Here is a 19832-nt window from a genome sequence, read left to right as displayed (position 1 = left end):
CATGCTCATATTTCATTCTTAGAAGGATAGTGGGGGCACGTGATAATGACTTTATAAAGAAGACCAAGAAGAATGTGTCAGATAAAAGTAGAAAGAGAGCTTAGAAGTACCCATGGACAAAAGAGAAGACAGAACAAGTGAATGGTTAATGGTGTCAAATACTGCCAAGAGATCAAGAACAGGGACTGAACAAAACAAAGGATTTAGCAATAAAGAGACCATTGGTTACCTTGCAGATAGCAATTTCAGTCTAGTGGTAGGGACAGAAGTCAGATTGCAAAGGGCTGAATAGTGGCAGATGAGAAAGTAGAGATGGAGGGTACATAGCTTTATTTGAGCAGTGTGGCTAGGAAAGGGAGGAGAAATACAGAGTGATAGTCGAAGGGATAGCAGAAAAAAATTAGAGCTTCTAAGAATGAAATATGAGCATGTGTGAAGAGAGTTAGAAAAGACTTCTTTCCTGTGGCTGTACTTTTTACATAGTTGCAATCTGTGTATCTTATCATTCCAAGTTTTACTTTTTAATTGTATTGCTTTGTAAAACTTTTGATACTGTCCATGAACATATTATTTCAATGGCAATAGAAGACACTGTTTCATTCTTACCAGTCAATTTACCATTTCCCAACTTGGTTGGGAAACCCTCTTAAGTTTCACTCTTTTTCTAGGTAGGAACTAATTTTCACTAGGATAGCCACACGTTTATAAAGTTTCCCATATGACAAAGACATGGATATGCAAGGGAGCTTTCAGAAGCAACTAGTTTGTAGTGGTCCACAAAGTTTGTCTGAAGTCAGACTGAAACAGTGAAAAGAGAACTGTAGTAGGACTCATGGGATCAAGTCCTGGCTCCTGGCTCTTCCACTATTTAGCTGTGTGACCATAAGAAAATCATTTAATATTTCTGGCCCTCAAGTTTCCTATCTGTCAAATGGGGATAATAAACCACTATACAAATCATTATCACTAATATGCACATTATACATATGACAATAGCTTATATTTACATATGACTTTAAGATTTACAAATCATTTTATTAGCATGTCTATAAACATATCCATAAAGATCTCAAAGTGAATAATTACATACCAAGGGAGGGAAACATGGGAACCCTAAGAGGGCCTGTAATTAATGTTATTATAAATTCTGCCCCATGTCCTGAGCTGTTCCAGCTCAGGCACCATAGGTTGGTTTTTGTTTCTTTTTGGTTTTTGATTGGAACTAGATAGGTGACTATCTCCCGCTATTTCATTTTATTTTTCAAAAAACAAGTATTTATTTTCTCTTCCTCCTTACTTTGATGTTTCCTTCCCCAATTTCCACTTTTCCTTCAGGTTCTGCCTCACCCTCACTTTCATTCTGGGCTCTTCCCCCAACCCTGCTTTCTGGTAGAGTAGGAGTTCCTTGTGGGCTGTTTTATTTTTGTGGTTTTATTCCCATAGTTGTAAGCGCTTTGTAAGTGCTCGGGCTATTTCCTTTAAAAAAAAAAAAGAAAGAAAGAAAGAAAAAATAATGTTTGTTGATTGCTTGATTTCTCCCCAGATTCTGCCCTGTCCTGGGATGTATCCTCTTCACTTCGGGGTCTCCCTACCCCCTACCAGCTGCTGCGCAGCGTACAGGGGTTCCCTCCTCCCGCCGCCCGGGGGCGCTGTCACTCTGGGCCGCGCGGGGCCAGGGCGCCGGGTGCCCTTCTTGGCCCGGCAGCGGCGGCAGTGTCTGCGGCGAGGCCGGCGGCGGGCGGGTCCGCGAGGAACCGGAAGTGCGGGAACCGCCACCGCCGGGAGCCGCGTTCGCCAGTGTTCCCCGCCCGCCCTCCGGCAGCTGAGGAGCCGCTCGGCGGTGGGACAGTCGCCGCAGCCGGGACTGAAGTCTAGGGAGGGCGGGGCGCGGCATGAAGCGGCGGCGGCCCACTCTGTAGGGCGCGTCGGGACCGGCCGGCCGGGCGGGGCTGAGGGGAAGGTGCAGTATCCGCCCCCACCCTCCAACTCCCGCGGGCTCGGGACGGGGCGCAGCGGCTGGGGGCCCACGACCCTCAACGCCTCCTCCCGAGCCTCCTTCCCTGTCCTCGGGCCTGCCCCTCCACGCTCCCTTCCCCTGCCCACCTTTCCCCACACCGGCCCTCCACCCCTCGATAACCTCTCACTCCGGAGCGCTAACAGTCACTCCCCCATTAACGTCCAGTCCCCTCCCCCCACTCCTCTTGGGTCACTCCTCTTCCCCGGCTCGGCCCTTCCTGTCCCACCTCCCGCCCAATGAGAGCGCTCCAATCGCCCGCCCCGGCTGCTCCACCGAGGGCTCTAGGGGCTGGTGCTGGGAGACACCCCTCAATCTCTCCCCCTCCCTGGCTTCCTAGGCCGTAGCTCCCTGCACCTCCCGACCTGCGCCTTCTCCTCGTTCCCTTCCACCTTCTCCCGTGGGGACTCTGGCGTGCATCCCCAAGTGAGTCCGAGATGAGGTTTGCTGTTGGTAGCCCCTTTAGAGATGTCAATTTGGTGGCCCATTCCTAAAAACTGAAGAAACTAGACAACAATGACTTTTTTCCCCTATAGACCGATCTGACGTCTTTGTGTGGGGCTGTTATGGTATTTTTAAGATCTTTGCCAGCCCCAGGGTCACTTATTAACCCCTGCATCTCTTCCTACCTCCGTTGTAACTTTCTTGCTAGTCTGCAGATATCCTGGTGTTAAATGCATGGACAAATTTAGAGTAATAGTTATTACTTTCCCGTCTCTCACGAACTCCAGAGTTTCAACACCAATCCTAACAAATGACTTTTCCAACAAATAACTAGAAGCAGAGGAGTCCTTAAACTGGTAGCACATTCCCCTCCCTCTATTGATCTTAACTCCTAAAACATATCACATTTTCCATGTCTAACAATACTGCTGTTTTCTGGCGTTCCTTTCTGCAGTCGTAGCCCCCCCAAAGGGGGCTTTATTATTGATTAGCCTGATGAACCTTATCCGTTTCTAAGTAACAGCTGATATCATTACCCAAAAGACAGGGAAATGGAAGCACAGAGAAATAACGTCTTATAGCCATCTTTTTCATTAGAGGATTAGTAATATATCACAGAATAATGATGCTGTCTTACATTTGTACATTTTTCTAGAAGTTTTAATGAACATCAATAAAAGTACTTTGAAATTGTGATATACAAATGTAAGGCATTTACATTACTTTCCTATAAATAGAATACCATTTAAACTACATTGTGAAATAGACATTTTATTTAATAAGAAAAGGAACAACTGCAGCTTGCTGCATCCTGGTGGATAAAAATTCTAGGAATAACACCAGGAGAAAAGAAGAGTGTTTTACATAAAGAACCTTCATACTGCTGGACTATAAGAGAAACTTTGTCTTGACCACATGTACGTTATTTACTTATTCAGTGACCAGGGCTGATAGGTGAAAGAAGGAAATATCCTGGTGAGAAGTGAGCAGTAGGATCAGGAGGAATATGTGTTTACAGTAACAGCTCTTCAAAGAGAGCCTTTTGAATGTGAAGATATGAAGAGATAAAATTAGGTACCTGGAAATGTCCTTAAGTGGTACAGTAGGTGGGCAGTGTGATTAGCTGTATGAGCTGTAGTATTGGCTTTTACGTTTTTAAAAATGTTGCTGACCTAAAGCAGTCTAGGAAGTAATGAAAGTATGTTAGAGAATTTATTTTAAGAATAAGATAACAGAGCTTGACAATTTCATTTGGGCAGAAGAAATGTTAATAAGAAGCTGGAAAATTGGAGAAAAGCTGATGACATCAGAAATGGTAAGATAGCCATGGGCTGTATGGATGATGCTCTTCTGCCACAGAGAATTTACTAGCTGTGAGGCTGTGAACAAGTCAATTAGCCTCAGAGCCTCAGTTTTCTCCTCTGTGAAATATAATACTTGCCTCACAGAGGTATGAGGAAAGGGCTTTGTAAATCTTAAGGCACCATATAAATGTGAGTTATTACTCTGCAAAGAGAGGCAGCATGGATAAAGAACTGGCTGGGAAACCAGATATGCTTAGATTCCAGTTTCACCTCTGACAAATCTGGCTGTGTGACCCTGGACAAGCACTCTCAGTGCTCTAAGCAATTCTTTAGGTTGCAGGGAAGGAGCTGATCTGTAATAGAAGGAGTTTATTCATCTGAGTTCTCTACCCTTGGAATCACCAGTCTGGTACCCATACATATTATTATAGAGCTGGGACAGTGCAATTACATTTACTTTGCCATGACATTATGCCTTATTCCCATATTTCATATCATTGCTTTGAGAATGAACATCCATATTGTTAGCTTTGATCTTTGGCTTTAGCTCAAGCCAAGAAGAAAGAGTTTGAGGGGTGAATTCTTCTTTACTTGTATCCTATTCCATTTAGAACTGAACTGAAGTTACTACCACAATTCACAGAAAGTAGGCCACCTCTGTTAGATGGATAAGCCACTTCTGTAATACATTTGTCAGTTACACTCCAGGGGTAGATTATAACTATGTTTACATTTATAGATCAAAAACCCCCAAACCCAAATACCTGCAACTAAGTGATAGTGCTAAATTAGCTTTGTATGTTGAGTTGCTGTTTATGTAGTTTCTTTTCTTTTTTTCTTTTTTTTTTTTTGTAAAAACAATATACATTTATGGCCACTATATATTATCAGTGAGTGCTAATTGTTTATGATGTTAATTCTTTTTTCTATTGGTATTACTCTGCAAATTTAATTTAGGATTAAGTATTAGAATTGGTAACTTTAGTTATGGATTTGTGAAAGAAGTAGAGAACTTTGCAGTTTACTATAAATAAGTTAGGGTGCTGTGGTGTGAAGTTCATTTTCAAATAGAAAAAAATGCCCTTCAGATTTATATAATGAATTTTTTTGTCATAAAATATTGTTTTGCATCTGTGTGATATTGTTTGAAGGAAGTGTGTTTCCTTTTAATTTGATGATGAGTATAACTTATGCAGTTGATGTTGGCCTTAGAGAAGTTCCCATAAAACACATTAAAAAATTCCAGTTGCTTCATTTCCTTCTTTCTTTTACTCTAGCATAAATGCTAAATGAGAACAGAATTCTACAGGTAAATTGTGAACTAGCCAGTTAAACTTTTTGTCACCAGGGTTTCTTCTGAAAATGTGAAAAAAAAAAATAATCTTTTCTAATGTATATGTTTTGTGGCAAATTACCAGTATTAAATTGATGTTAGCAAAGTGCTTGAGAACCTGGGATAAAAGCTCCATATAAGTAACAGCATTTTCTTCTGTCTCAGTTGGTGGTGGTGATTTGGCTTAATTCTAGTCGTTAAATTTGCCAAATGTATTCCTCCTCTTCCCCTTTAATGCCAAAGCACTTAACAGCCTTTGCACATTCAGCTTCACCACTGATTTGAAGCCAGCTCTGGGATGAAGACTAGCAGCCAATAGGCATGTGGCCCACTTTCTTCTGGTGTGAGAGAGGAGTTAGAATTTTAGCAGTGCATGTCAGGGAAACCCTTATAGAAAGTTCCCAACTTTCTCAAATGAATGTGTAGAACAGACCTTACTTTGATTTTTAAAATAAATATTAAATCTATCCTTTAAAGTGAACAAAGAGGAAGAGAAGCTATTCATCTTATTATTCATTTCAACTATGGTGAAAGTAGCATCTTTTTTTTTGACTGATTCCTTTTCATTCCTGTTAGATTCTCATTTTGACCAATACAACAGAAGGGAAGCCTCATAAACTACTACTTGTGGCTTTCTTTTCCAGGAAAATGCAACATGGCAGCAGCAATGGAAACTGAACAGCTGGGTGTTGAAATCTTTGAAACTGCAGAGTGTGAGGAGAATGTTGATTCACAAGAACAGCCTAAATTGGAGCCATTTTATGTTGAGAGATATTCCTGGAGTCAGCTTAAGAAACTGCTTGCAGATACCAGGAAATATCATGGCTACATGATGGCTAAGGCACCACATGACTTTATGTTTGTAAAGAAGAATGATCCAGATGGGCCTCATTCGGACAGGGTCTATTACCTTGGTGAGTTCAGTTACAGGTTTTCTAATTCAGCTGTAGAGAACTTTAAACCATATTTGTACTTCATGGTTCTCTCGAAAATGAAAAAAAAACTTTTTTAGATGAGACGAATTGTAACTTTAGTGGGTTTCCTCCCCTCCCCCTTTTCTCATGGCCCAAATTTGCTTTGAATTTGAAACTTTAAAATTACAAATAGACAAGGATGATCATTTCATATGAAAACTTTCATGTAGTTTTAAAATAAATGAAATGACCAGAAACTACTCCTTCCCAATGCTAAGCAAGTATTCATTTCCCTGGAGATGAATTGTTAGATTGTTCTCACTCCTTACCATTAGTTACTAATTTACCTTTTCCTAGCCTGACTCTCTTCTTGGTTTCATCTCCCTAAATTCACAAGAAGAAGACATTAAATTTAAGATCCACCCTGTGTAAACATTCAATTTTCAACTGTTTCTCCAAGGGAATAGTTATACAGAGAAACATAGATCATTAAAAGCAATCCCTTCATTAAAGAAAATTTGGTGGCATTTTAATCTTGATATATCTTACTAAGAGATTTAATATCATATCATATTTACATAAGCCCCCTTCATTTGAACAACAACGAAAAAGAAACATTTGAAACATACTCAGGTTTTGTCTTTGTATACATAATTTTGCTTTTAAACCTCTTATTAGAAAGCCAGCCCAGGAGTCAAGAAAAACTAGGATCAGGGCCTGTCTCTAACATACATGGCCATTTAACTCTGAATGAGTCTTTTAACCTGTCAGTTCCCCAGACAACTTTCTGTAGACTGTAAGTTGCAGAATAGTTACCAGTCTGTATTGGTAAAGGAGAGGAAATTCTTCTATTTGTGTTCCCAACACATTGAAATCACGGTAGAAAAAATTAGTCATTTTTGGCCCCACAAGTAGTATGGGACAGAGCCAGGTCCTTTGACCTATTCCAGTACTCGTTCCACTATACCATACTGCAACCTAATTAATTATTCTTGAAATTAGAGCCTAGCTCCATGGTCAGAATTGTCCCCTCTCTGTAGTCTTTGCTCACTAAGAAAGAAGAGTTCAGGCAAACAGATTTTCTGAACCTTTGATGGATTGGGTCAAAAGGCATCATGGAAAATTGAATTTTGAGCAGGTTTATAATTAAATTATGAAAGACTAAGTAAGATATGTGTGTGTATATATATGCATATGTATATACACACACACACACATACATACATACATATATACATGAAGTGATTCAAAAAAGTGTCCTCATTTGGCAAAATAATGAAGGATTAAAAGTTTTCCAAAATAGGCAAGAATATCAAGGAGCCTTGAACTACCAGACTTTAAAGCATATTACAAAGTGATTCTCATAAAAATATCTGATGCTGTGCAGAGAGAGAGAGAGACACATATATCACTGGAACACAGTAGAGATCCCAGACATTGAACCAAATATATATGAAAGATTAGTATTTGATAAGCCCAGGGAAATACAAATTGAGATAATCACTATTTAGTCCATATATTGGTAAAACTGTTAGGGAATAGATTTAAACAAATTTTTTCCCCAACTTTGTTTATTGTGAATTCAACAAATATCAAACAAGAACATTTCCATATACAAAGAGAATTTTTAAAAGTTTGTATGTGAAACTATAATTCTTAATTATATATATATAGCTTGTTTTTAAAATGTATGTTAAATTTAACAAAGTAGTCTGTTGCCATATTTTTCTCTAATGCCTACAGAATTTCCTTCTGCTTATTAATATATATATACTTTAAGGGTTTCATTAACACTGTTTTCTTTATTCTCTCTCTTTTTTTTTTTTCATTTCTCACTTCTCCCTGATTCCCTTCAATAACTACCCCCTTCCCTTATCTCCCACAATAAATGCCCTCTGTTGTAATAAATTAGAATAATCGAGCCAACCAGATTCACACATTGGTCATGTCTGGAAATATGTCTCATTCTACACCTACAGTCCATCACCTCTCTGCCGAGAGATGGGAAATGTGATGCTTCATCATTTATGTCTTTTGAATCATTGGTCATAGTTCTGAAGTTTTCTTAAGTTGTTTTACAAGAAACAATATAATAGAAAAATAATAGATTGGTGAAAACATTTATGATGAATGTAACTGATTAAAACTTGACATCTAAGTTTTCTAGGGAACTGCTAAAAATATCCAAAGACATTCAGCTCCCAAAACAAAAATAATTATGTGGTAAAGACTTTAAAAAAGAGGGAACTCAGATTGCTAATTATCGCTTGAAAAAATACTTAATCTTACTAATTATCAAATAGTTTCAAGTTAAAACAACTTTGAAGTACCAACTCACTTCCACCAAATTGAAAGGAAGGAAATAAGCATTTATTAAGCACTTCTATGTGCCATCTTCTTTTGTTGACAGTTGTTAGGCACTCCCATAAAAAGTGCTAGCAAGAGATTGTATATGTCTTATAGACAGCTGCCATTTTTAGTGATTGTTTCCTTGTATAAATAAACTTTATTGTTGTCTTTTTTATAGTTTCTCTGTTTGCAGGAAGAAGACTGTTTAATGAGAAATTCCTTTTTTTTCTTATAGCCATGTCTGGTGAGAACAGAGAAAACACACTGTTTTACTCAGAAATTCCCAAAACCATCAACAAAGCAGCAGTTTTAATGCTGTCTTGGAAGCCACTCTTAGATCTTTTTCAGGTAGGAATTTTAAAGTGTCTTTGATATGTGATGTTTATATCTCTTCACATACAGTAAATAAATTGTTTTGGATCAAGGGTTCTTAACTTAGTTTCCATGAACTTGGTTTTGTTGGGTTTTAATATTTTAATAACTGTATATTAACATAATTGGTTTCCTTTGTAATGTTACATATTTTATTTGAAAATTTATTCATCATTTAAAAGCACTATTCTGAGGGTTCCATCGGCTTCACCAGATTATCAAAGGTATAGACAAAAAAGTTAAGAACCCCTGATTTAAATATTGAAATTATAAAATTCCTTTGTTTGCAGCATATTATAAGGGTTTTAAAATTTTCATAGTTTCGTGTGGCTGGTCTTTTCATTCCTGTCAAATGTAATTATAGAAAAAGCCTTTTAATTAATAAGCATTTTATACTATGAAGTGGCTTTTCTTCTTAGTGCCTCATTTTTTTCCTAAAAATTTTCAGTCATATAGTGCTCAGTAATCTTTGTAGATTACCTCAAAGTTTTTAAAGGTCTTCCTTTGTAGACATGCTGTTGTTTTACACCTTAATTACACTGTATTTCTTCCCCAAAAGTTGGTATTCTTAGTAATGTTAGTGCCATTTTTGCTTCTAACTAGTATTGTGTGCCTTTAAATTTCTGCAAAATTGAAAGCATTGTTTGTCTTGGAGGGAGCAGGGACAAAGTGACAGTATGTTGTAATAAATAAAGAGCTAATAGCTGCTTCAGAGTCATGGGTTAAAGTCCTGACTCTGACACATACTAGCTGTGAGGCTCCGGAAGAGTCATTTAATATTTCAGTGTTCCCAGCAACTTCCCAGTAATATAATTGCAGGAGAAGTTGGTGATCTGTGTTAGTGGAGGGAATTTCCTTATTGGGAGTGTCCCATACTAATAAAATCACAGGTCCCCCAATTATTTTTATACATATACACACATACTTGAGGATGTCTGAAGGATATTCTCTGTGTGCCTGTGTGTGCCTGTTTTTAAGCATGCAACCATCTCTTTAAAGTTCTCATTTCTTTTCTTCTCCTAAAGTAAGTTGTTGTATGAATAGAAGGGAAAGCAAAAAGTAACACAAACAAGGAAAGAGCCTACCTGTCATTATATGTCAGTACCTGGTATTGAGAATTAGCTAAAATATAGTGATGTTTTGAAAAACTCATTTAAAATTTATTAATTAGGCTCTCTGCTTATATTCTTCCATTATTAAACATAATTTTTTGCTTTCACTGTAGCTGACAGCGAATGTCAGTAAATGATTATTGATCGTATGTTTAAATTTCCTATCTCTGAAAGTGTTCTTTCCCCCTAACGTTTTCCTGGAACACAGTGTGGACCTCTCCTTTGCCCCCACCATATTTTGCTTTGTGCATATGTGTAATTGACTTGATACATGTGATTTTCTTCGAAGTAACATGTAAGATCCTTAAGGACAAAAGATTTTTTTTTCATCTTTGTATCCCTAGTGCCCAGCACAGTGCCTCTCCTACATGTAATAGGCGCTGAATAAACAACTGCTAAATTTATTTTTTTGAAGATAATAGACTTGGTTTATTTTTATATGATGTTTAACCATTTTTTTCTTGGCAGTGGGGCTTATTCTTTCACATAAATGAGTACATGTTTTTGAAAAATAAATAGAAGAACTTGGATCATTGTCGCATATAGTAATTAACAAATTAAGTCAGAATTCTAGGTATAATTTTATTGTATAGGTAATTATTATTAGCTTTAAAAAAACTTTCGGTTATAAATTTAGATATGTAAATATTAACTGTTCAGCAAAGATTTATAAAGTGCCTACTTACGTATAAGCTATTTGCCAAGCTCTAGAAATATAAAGCAGATAAAAGATACAGTTCTGGATTCAAGGAGTTAACAATTCAATATCAAGAAAATTCATGAGGTTTGCAGTTCACACAAATGATCACATGCTTGCCAGTCAGTCCACTGATTACAACGAAGTTGGTGAGACAGCAAAAGATAAGATTTAAGAGTAAAGGTGTAAAAGACCCTCTTTATATGAACTTTGTTAGCCTCTTCCTTAGCATAATATCAGTTTGGAGTTTTTGTTTTTTTTAAATATTAAGCCCATGTATCCAGCATATGGTGGATATTCAATAAATAATTTACTGGGAAAATGTGCATATTTTAAAATTAGCATTAATACCTTGATGAATTTTTTTTACCCTGTTTTATATACGTACCTGTAAGTAGCATATGTGCCAAAATATTTCTGAGTATAGATAAAAACCTTGTATATCTTCATCATTATTAGCACATTTATTGAGTGACTAGTTTGTACAAGATATTGCATTAAACTCTGGGGCAGATACAAAAATAAAATTTAATCTTTACTACAAGGAGCTTACATTGGAATAGAGAAGATAAAATATGTATGTATATATATATATATATATATATATGTGTGTGTGTGTGAAAAACTGCATAGTAGTATGGTTAGTGCTAAATTATATAGACAAACACTACAGGAGTTAGTTCATGTAAGAAAGGTGACACTTTGAGCTAGAGGGATCACAGAAATTTTCATGGAAAAGGACAGACTTGAACTAAGCCTTAAGTGATGGGTAGGACTTGGCTAGAGAAGAAGGAGAGCATTTCTGGTGGGAACACTGGTGAAGGCAAAAACCTAGAGGTAGAAAGGAATAGGTTATATGCAAGGATAGTAAGATTAATGTGGGTGGAGCAGAATATTTCTTTTAAGGGAAGATGAGATAATAAGGTTTGGATTAGTAGGTTGGGACTAAATTGTGGAAGAGAATGAATGCCAGGCTAAGGAATTTGGACTTTATCTTTGCTCTATTACACAGATGTAACTGCCAAATGAGGAAGTATCCTTTACTACATATCCATTTAAGAGAGATCTTGGTAAAAGATAATTCTAAGGTAGGAATCTGTGTGTGTAGGGGCACTCAGATTTGTTCCTCACAAGTAAGAAATTTGGAGGTGCTAACACATCTTTATTTTTGAAATCCACATTGTTATAAGCATCAAGAAGAAAATTTAAAAGTAGGTAGTACTCCTATTTTTTTTTTCATTAGGCAACCCTGGACTATGGAATGTATTCTCGAGAAGAAGAGTTATTAAGAGAAAGAAAACGCATTGGAACAATTGGAATTGCTTCTTATGATTATCACCAGGAAAGTGGAACATTTTTGTTCCAAGCTGGTAGCGGAATTTACCATGTAAAAGATGGAGGCCCACATGGATTTACTGTAAGTTTAAATATGCTCATTATTAAAGCTTTGGGTTTTGTGGTTGTTGTTTTTAGCTCTGAGAGAATTAAGAAAGTAATTTCCTTATTCCTTTTTTATTATTTTTCTGAAATGTAATGAAATTTAATTTTTTAAAAACCCTCTTCTGCCTTGCCAACAAGAAATTCAGATTCTTAAGTACTTCAGTGAAGTACTTAAGTGCTTCATTGATTTCAAATCAATTAAAATAAACAAGAGGAAGAATATTGGTATTTTGTTTTTCAAGTTTATGAATTAACATAAGAAATCTTTCCTGCAAAAAATATAGTTATTCTGTTGAAAAAAAAAATTTGTTATCTCTCATGTACAATATGTCTATTTGAGGTATTCAGGGAAATACAAAAACAAATAAAACATAAAAGAGATACAACCTACTGGAAGAGATAAGAGATGTATATAGGAAAATAGAATACAAACTAGAATATGAGTGCATGTAACAGTAGTTAGAAAGCTTTGAAATCAGTTCCATTTGTTAAGCATCTAGAACAGGCAGGGTGCCATGTTAATTGCTGGGAATACAAAGTAAGTAAAACATTTCTTACCTTTTGCTGGAGAAATACAACATGTACTTGGATAAGTAAATACAAGTTAATTTGAAAAGGGAAGAACATTAACAACTGAGGAAATGAAGAAAGGAGGTAACATTTGTGCGTGTTACTATGTTGATTTGGCTAAAATTTTAATTTTACATATTTTTCATAACTAAATGGTTTAAATGTATACTTTCTTTCACCATAGTATCTATCTTTTAGATGTATAACATCGATCTTTAAAAATGAAAATTCTGTACTGTGAAAAATACATGTATTGTTAAATAAAAAGGAAGCATTTTGAAATCTAAATAATTATTTAAACATCAATAGAAAAAAATCTTACCTTTTCTTGGCACCCTTCTTCTCTTTCTACCTAATCTCCCCTAGCAATTTTCCTTGCTCCCATAGTTTCAACTATTATCTATAAACAAATCATTCCAAAATTTATATCTCCAATGCTGACCTTTCTTCCAAGCTTCAGACCTATCTGCTAATTGCCTGTGTCTCTGTATCCTCAGCACAGTGATTGGCACATAGTAGGCACTTAACAAATGCTTATTGATGACCTACCAAACATCATTCAGTCCCTGGGGAACTTGGAGGTTTTTGAAAGTTGAGGTGCCATAATCAGACCTGTATACCAGAAAGATTGGTGTGGTAATAATATGTGGGATGGATTAGAGGGGGAAAGAGATTTGAGATGTGGAGACCATTTAGTATTCTGTTGCAGTAATCCAGGCATGGGAAAAAAGGGATGAATATGAAGGAGATTGCAGGGATAGAATTACAGAGCTTGGCTGCTGGTTTGAAATAAAGAGAAAAGGGAAGATCAAAAGATAAATCTAATAAAAAATGCTAACCACCTCTAGAGAAAAAACTGATAGAGTCTGAATGCAGAGCAAAGAATAATTTTTTTGACTTTAATTATTTTTCTTAGGTTGGTTTTTTTTTTGGTCTGTGTTTTCTTTCACAACATGACTAATATGGAAATATGTTTAGCAAGACTACACATGTAAAATTTATATCAAATTTCTTGCCTTCTCAAGGAGGAAGGAGGACAGGAGAGAATTTGGAACTCAGAATTTAAAAGAAGAATGTTAAAAATTATTTTTACATGTAACTGGGAAAATATTTAATTTTTAAAAATAAATCTAAAATTGTAAAACATGGGCATACCTCAGACTTTACAGTTTCATGGAAATGCGCCACCAGGCTGTTTTGAGGAAATCAAATACTTTGCAAACTTTAAAATGCTAAACATACATAAGTTATTATCTTAAAATTCTACTGTCTTTTCAGAATCTCTTATCCCTTTACATGTCATTCTTTATTATACATACTAAATCCTCTTTTTTCCTCTACTACAAATTTTTGTCATATAACCTTATCTAGGCCTTCACTGATACTCAGTAATCTACTCTGCTCATCAGTTCCCTATATTATTGTTCCTGGCTTTTCCTTTCTCTTCCTAGTTGTAACTCCTTCCTCCCCCCAGTTAGTGTGGATGACTTAGCTTCTTCACTGAGAAAACTGAGGCCATCCAGAGGGAGTGCCTTCAACTCTTCTTCCTTACCCAAAACTTATCAACAGCATCATCTTCATTACCTAATGTATCCTTCCTTCTGATCACATAAATTATCCTTTTAATCCCATCTCCTTCTACTTCTTTTTAGGACCTTACTCCAGCAACCATTGCCCTTCCAATGATTCCTTCCTAAATATCTACAATTGTGCTCAAATCTGTCCAGTCAAAAAACAAAAAGATAAAAAACTTTTCCTTATTTTTTTAAACTATCTAAATGGCACAGTTGATAGATTACTGGACTTACAGTCAGGAAGATCCCAGTTCACATCTGGCTTCAGACACTTACTAGTGCTATGACTTTGGACAAGTCACTTAACATCTCTCTTCCTCAGTTTCCTCAGCTATAAAATGGAGATAATAATAGCACCTAAATTCCCAGGACTGTTTTGAGGATAAAATGAGATATTTGCAGTGTTTTGCAAACCTTAAAGCACTATGTAAGTGCCAGCTGTTATTACATTACAGTTATGATCCCATTTCTCTCTTTCCCAGTATTGCCAGATTTTTGAAAAAATAAGTTGAAAAAAATAATCTCTTTGATATCTCTACATTCTTAACACCTATTCTCTCTTCAGCCCATTATAATCTGGCTACTTCCCTTCCCACTGTACTTGAACTGCCCCCAAATCTACCACAATTTCAGACTAGTAGTGGAATTTATCATGTAAAAGATAGAGAGATCTTTTATTCATTCTTCTTCCTTGGCAACTCTGTGGCATTTGAGACTACATCTTGATGCTTTGTCCTCCCTTAACTTCAGAGATGCCACATTCTCTTGATTCTCCTGAATTCTCTCTGAATTCCTTCACTGGCTTGTCTTCCCCATCGCTTAATGTAGATAGATGTTCTTTCCCCAAGGTTCTTTCTGTAGACTTTCACTTCTCTCTATGTACATTTTTGCCTGTGTCATTTACTCCCATAACTTTAACTACCATCACTATCCAGATGATACATATATTTATATTTTTAGCTCTGAGCTCCAGACCTAAATTTGCAACTGCATATGGGACTCCTCTGACTATCCCAGTAGCACTTCAAATTCAGCATATCCAAAATTGAGTTTTTTCTTTTTTCTAAAATGTAATCTTTCATCTGACTTCACTACTTTTCTGTGTGACTCCAGAATTCATTCAGTTTTCTAATAGGTTTTTCTACCTTCATCATTTCTGCCCTGCAGTCATTCCTTCATAATGCTTCTAGATGTATTATTTACTTTTGTTTATATGTGGTCATGCCCATCCTCTGCTCAGAAATTTTAAATGGCTCTTCATTATGTGTGAGGAAAGTTCAAGTTGTTTTGCCTGACATTTAAGGCATTTCACAATTTGGTTACACTCTTGCTTTCCAGCTTTATTTCATATTATTATATTATCCTCTAACCAAACTGAAGTAGTCTTGGTCTTCTGAAGATACTTCCTTGTTTTCCACCTCCAGTTCTTTACTCACACTATTCTTTAAGCTGATCTCACCTTCAACTGTTGAATTTTTGTCCGCTCCTTAAAGCCTACTTCAAATGCCACCACCCTCCAAGAAGCCTTCCCTGATTTTCCCTTTGGTAATAACACTTGATTCACATAGTACTTGTTTTATTTTCTTAACCTCTCTGATATACTTATCATGTATTATTTTCTACTATAGTTATATCTGTAAATTTTGTATCTCATTTTTAAACTGTTAGCTTCATAAGGGCAGAGGCTTATCTAAACTTATGTAGCTTCTCTTTTCCTTCGGTTTCTTATACTTAGAATAGCATTCTGCATGTGCTTAAGAAAAGGTTTGTTGAGTTGAGTTTTAGAGGTTGTGTAGAGGAGCAAATTTTGGGGTTCTGAATGAGGTCTGTTTCATATGTTTAATAGATAAATCTCAAGTGATTTTAAAAGATCCTGGTTTAGCCAAAATTAGAAGTACTTATCTTTCAAACTTCTTGAAGTCTTTATTATTCTTATCAAGTTATATCTGTGTAATCATTTTATTTAGTGATAGGGTTGATTCTTTTTATGTAATTATACGGTTAATCTATTTTAATGAATTTGCAGGAATTCTATTTTAGTCATGTATTAATGAACAAACTTTTTTGGTTGAATTTACTTTGTAATGTTGAATAAAAACTAATTAATGACTAGTCAAGTATACTTCATATGTAGCTTTACAGTTTACTTCATGTATCATTTTACTCTGCAGTAACAGAATTTATAGTATAGTATTGGTCTAAGAAGTCTTTCCTGTTTGGTGAAATGAAAACTAAGGGTTCTGTCAATACCTCTAGCTCTCTAGCTCAACAACCAATTTTTTTTCCTTGCAAGTTCAGGAATTAAAATAGGAGAATACAATAGGAGTCTATTTATCTGAGTTATCCCACTGAACATTTTAGATAGAGGTAGCCTTCATCTTATAGTTAGGGTAGAACCAAATGAAATGTCTATATATTGGCCTGCCTCTTGCCCACAAAGATTTAAGAATATTTTATGTTTGCTTTTCTAGCAACAACCCTTAAGACCCAATTTAGTGGAGACCAGTTGCCCTAACATAAGGATGGATCCAAAACTGTGCCCTGCTGATCCAAACTGGATTGCTTTCATCCATAGCAATGACATCTGGATAGCGAACATTGTAACTAGGGAAGAAAGGAGGCTCACCTATGTGCACAATGGTAATGCGCATCTAGTAGACTACATTGTTGGGAAGTATTTTAAAAATCCAGTTTGTTTTTATATTTTGAAGTGGGAATGTCCTTTTATATGAAGGAAAGCTGGGTGGTGCCATTGTGTAATAATGTTCATTATCACCTTTTCATGCATTCAGTAACAGCTCTGATAAGACGAGGCATTCAACCTGGCAAGGAACTGCCAAAATTGCTACAATACAAATTTCATTAAAATGATCATTTAAGTGACAAATTTTATTAAAGTAACAAATTCACTTTTTATATTTATTTTACTTTCCCTTTAGAAATCAGTTTTTAAAAAACTTACATTTCTAGATTCTGATCATTTTTATCCCATTTTGAGAAAGAACTGTTTTTGTTTTGAATATTTTAAAATGTTTATAGAAGGAAAATATACCTTTTGTTTTTAAAACTGAGAGCATTATGGAAGTACTTAATAAACATAAAATTATTACACATTAAGAACCTTCAGAATATTATTCACTACATCAGATATTCTCTGGAGAAATTTTAATACAAGTGAAAGAAGATGAAAGTAATATTTCCCTTTTTGTAATTATAACATTCTAAACAATAATCAACAAAAACATTCAAATAAACAAAAAAATTTAAATGATAGTCAAAACACAAATTTCCTGTTTTTTCATAAAATTTTTTTTATATTTTGCTTTTGAAAACTGTAGATTAGCTTCAAGGAAATAATATCAAAAATTTCCAGCTTGCTTCCATATCCTCTTCCGATTACTTTTGTTTCTGTTTTTTATTATTTTGTTGCTGCTATTCTTATTTGTACGTAGTTGTAATTAGTTTATGTATTGTTCTGATTCTTCATTCTTCACTTTGCATAATTTCTTATTAGTCTTTCCATATTTCTTTTTATTCTTCTTGTTCATTTTTATGGTGCAATAATATCCCATTAAATTTATATTCTATAATTTATTCATCTGTTCCTCAGTCATTGGATATGTGGGCTATTTCCAATTTTTATTACAGTAAATAGTTACTTTTTTTTGAACTGAGAGAATTGTCCCCTCTTTTTTCTTTAAGATAAACTCCTAGTAGTAGTGAAATCAGTGGGCCAAAGGATGTGCTCATTTTTGTAATTCTTTTGAATATTTCCATATTGTTTTAGAAAAATATTCCACTATTCATAACTCCATCAGCAGTGTAACAATGTTCTTGTTTCTCCACATCTTTGCCAATCTTGAAGTTTATCATTTTAAGTAATTTTTGCCAATTTAGTAGTTACTAGGTTGTAGCTCAGAATTTTAATTTATATTTTACTAAGCTTAACAATTTTTAAGAGGTCATTGACAATTTCATTGAATTGAGTTTGTATATTCTTCTATCAACAACTGTCTATTAATATCTTTGACCATTTATCCATTAAGGAATGGACTCTACTTGTATAAAATTTTTATCTACGTCCTAAAGATTTTAGATGGCAAATTTTTGTCAGATATATTTTCTGCAAATAATTTTTCTTCATTCTGTTTATTTTGAACGTATTAGTTTTGTTGTACATTTTTATACAATCAAGTCTATCCATTTATCTCATAATTTGTTCTCTTCAGTAGATAAGAATTTTTTCCTCTCCCTAATTGCAATATATCATTCCATTTTCTTCTTTTTGATTTTAAAATATTTACATTTGCATAATTTGTTTCACCACTCCCCCCACCCCCAAATAGATTACTCAAGGACAAGCCACATAGTGAAGAAAATTAAAATTTATAGGTTTTTTTGTTTTCTTGGCTTTTTGTTCTTAAGACTTAGTTTTTAATGAGTATTTGCTTTGATTTGGGGAGGGGGTAGGTGTGGACCTGTGATTTCATTAGTGTAGAGAACTCCTGGTGTGGGAACTCATTGCACCAATGTAGGTTGGCAATTTGTGTGCAATTTACAATCTTAGAGAGTTGCCTGGGTCCCTGACAGGGTTAAGTGGCTTGCCCAGAGTCAGTGCAGCTAGTGTGTATTGAGAGCATAGCTTGAACCCAGTCTTCCTAACTGCTTGGAGAGCAGTTTATTCACTGGGTAATAATGTTGTCTTTCTGCTTTGCATGAGAGATTCTAATGAATAATATTGTAATAAATGTCAAAAGTCTGACATATACTACGGAATCAGCCTCAGCACATGTCTCTTCAAGGGGCAAGACCTCTCTGATCAAAGTAGAAAGCTTTTTTATTTAAACAGTTAGCTTTAAGAATAGAAACACCATTCAACTAAGTCAAGAAACATAGATTCTAATCCCAGTTCTGTCATTTTCTGTGTGACCTTAGATAACGTACTAAACTTATCGTTTCCTCATCTGTCAAATAAGAATAACGTCTTCCTCACCTACTTCATAGGAATACTGTGATGATCAGAGGCAATAAAATAATTGAAAACTTTTTAAAAAGAAAAATCTTAAAATCCTACACAAATATAAGGTATTATTATGTTTCTTCAGTTTTCAAATTGTTCATTCTTCACCATGGATGTAGATCTTTGGCTATGATTTAAATGGTAATATATTTTTGAAGTATTGTTGAGTATTAAGAGATACTATTAATATATTACTAGTAATTGTGTTATTATCATTTGTCATAGTATTTTGTTTTGGCAATGTATTTTATCACCCTAACTTAGTTCATCAGGACTTGTTTTCTAGGCAGCATATTGCTATGTGCCTAGTCCTGTAGGAGATCCCAGAGAAGTAGAAGTCACCTTTCCTGTCTTTCATAGCCTGTCATCTTATTGAAGAGAAAAGACTAAGAGACATAAAACAGTTTCCAGAACAGTTATAACTCTGGAGAAACAAGTTCACTGAACTAGAAATCAGAACTAGGTTATAGTCCACATGGGGCCAATTTGTGTGACTATGGGCACGTCACTTAACCTCACTCTAACCTCAGTTTGCTCATTTTCAAATTAGAATTGAAATATGTTATGCCTATCATACAGTGTTATTGTTTTGTTCTCATTACCAGACTTGAAGTCACTTTGAGAAGTGTAAAGTGCTATGCATGTACAAGTGTGTATCACATAAAGTGCTACATTGTATGGGTCAGGCT

General features: G+C 35.4%; 1 protein-coding gene across 5 annotated transcripts in view; it reads left to right on the top strand.

The window, feature by feature from the left end:
* The first annotated feature begins 1871 nt into the window (after nucleotides 1-1871).
* Nucleotides 1872-19832, top strand: part of DPP8 (dipeptidyl peptidase 8) — a 63278-nt gene continuing 45317 nt past the window's right edge. For 4 of the 5 annotated variants that reach the window (XR_002323785.2, XR_002323786.2, XM_020983091.2 and 1 more), the window contains exons 1-5: nucleotides 1872-1960; nucleotides 5740-6009; nucleotides 8594-8706; nucleotides 11783-11956; nucleotides 16595-16763. Coding sequence is in view for 3 of the 5 variants with exons in the window: in XM_020983091.2 (XP_020838750.1) it covers nucleotides 5751-6009; nucleotides 8594-8706; nucleotides 11783-11956; nucleotides 16595-16763 (715 nt within the window). In the remaining 2 variants the exon portion in view is untranslated. Of the gene's footprint in view, nucleotides 1961-2354; nucleotides 2441-5739; nucleotides 6010-8593; nucleotides 8707-11782; nucleotides 11957-16594; nucleotides 16764-19832 lie in introns of those variants that run through there. The other variant, XM_020983101.2, reaches the window with a different exon arrangement.

The sequence above is a fragment of the Phascolarctos cinereus genome, unplaced genomic scaffold, assembly GCF_003287225.1.
Source record: "Phascolarctos cinereus isolate Bilbo 61053 unplaced genomic scaffold, phaCin_HiC Scaffold_3;HRSCAF=262, whole genome shotgun sequence".
NCBI lineage: Eukaryota > Metazoa > Chordata > Mammalia > Diprotodontia > Phascolarctidae > Phascolarctos > Phascolarctos cinereus.
Note: the sequence above shows the minus strand (reverse complement) of the source record. Positions and strands in the feature narration are given on the sequence as shown.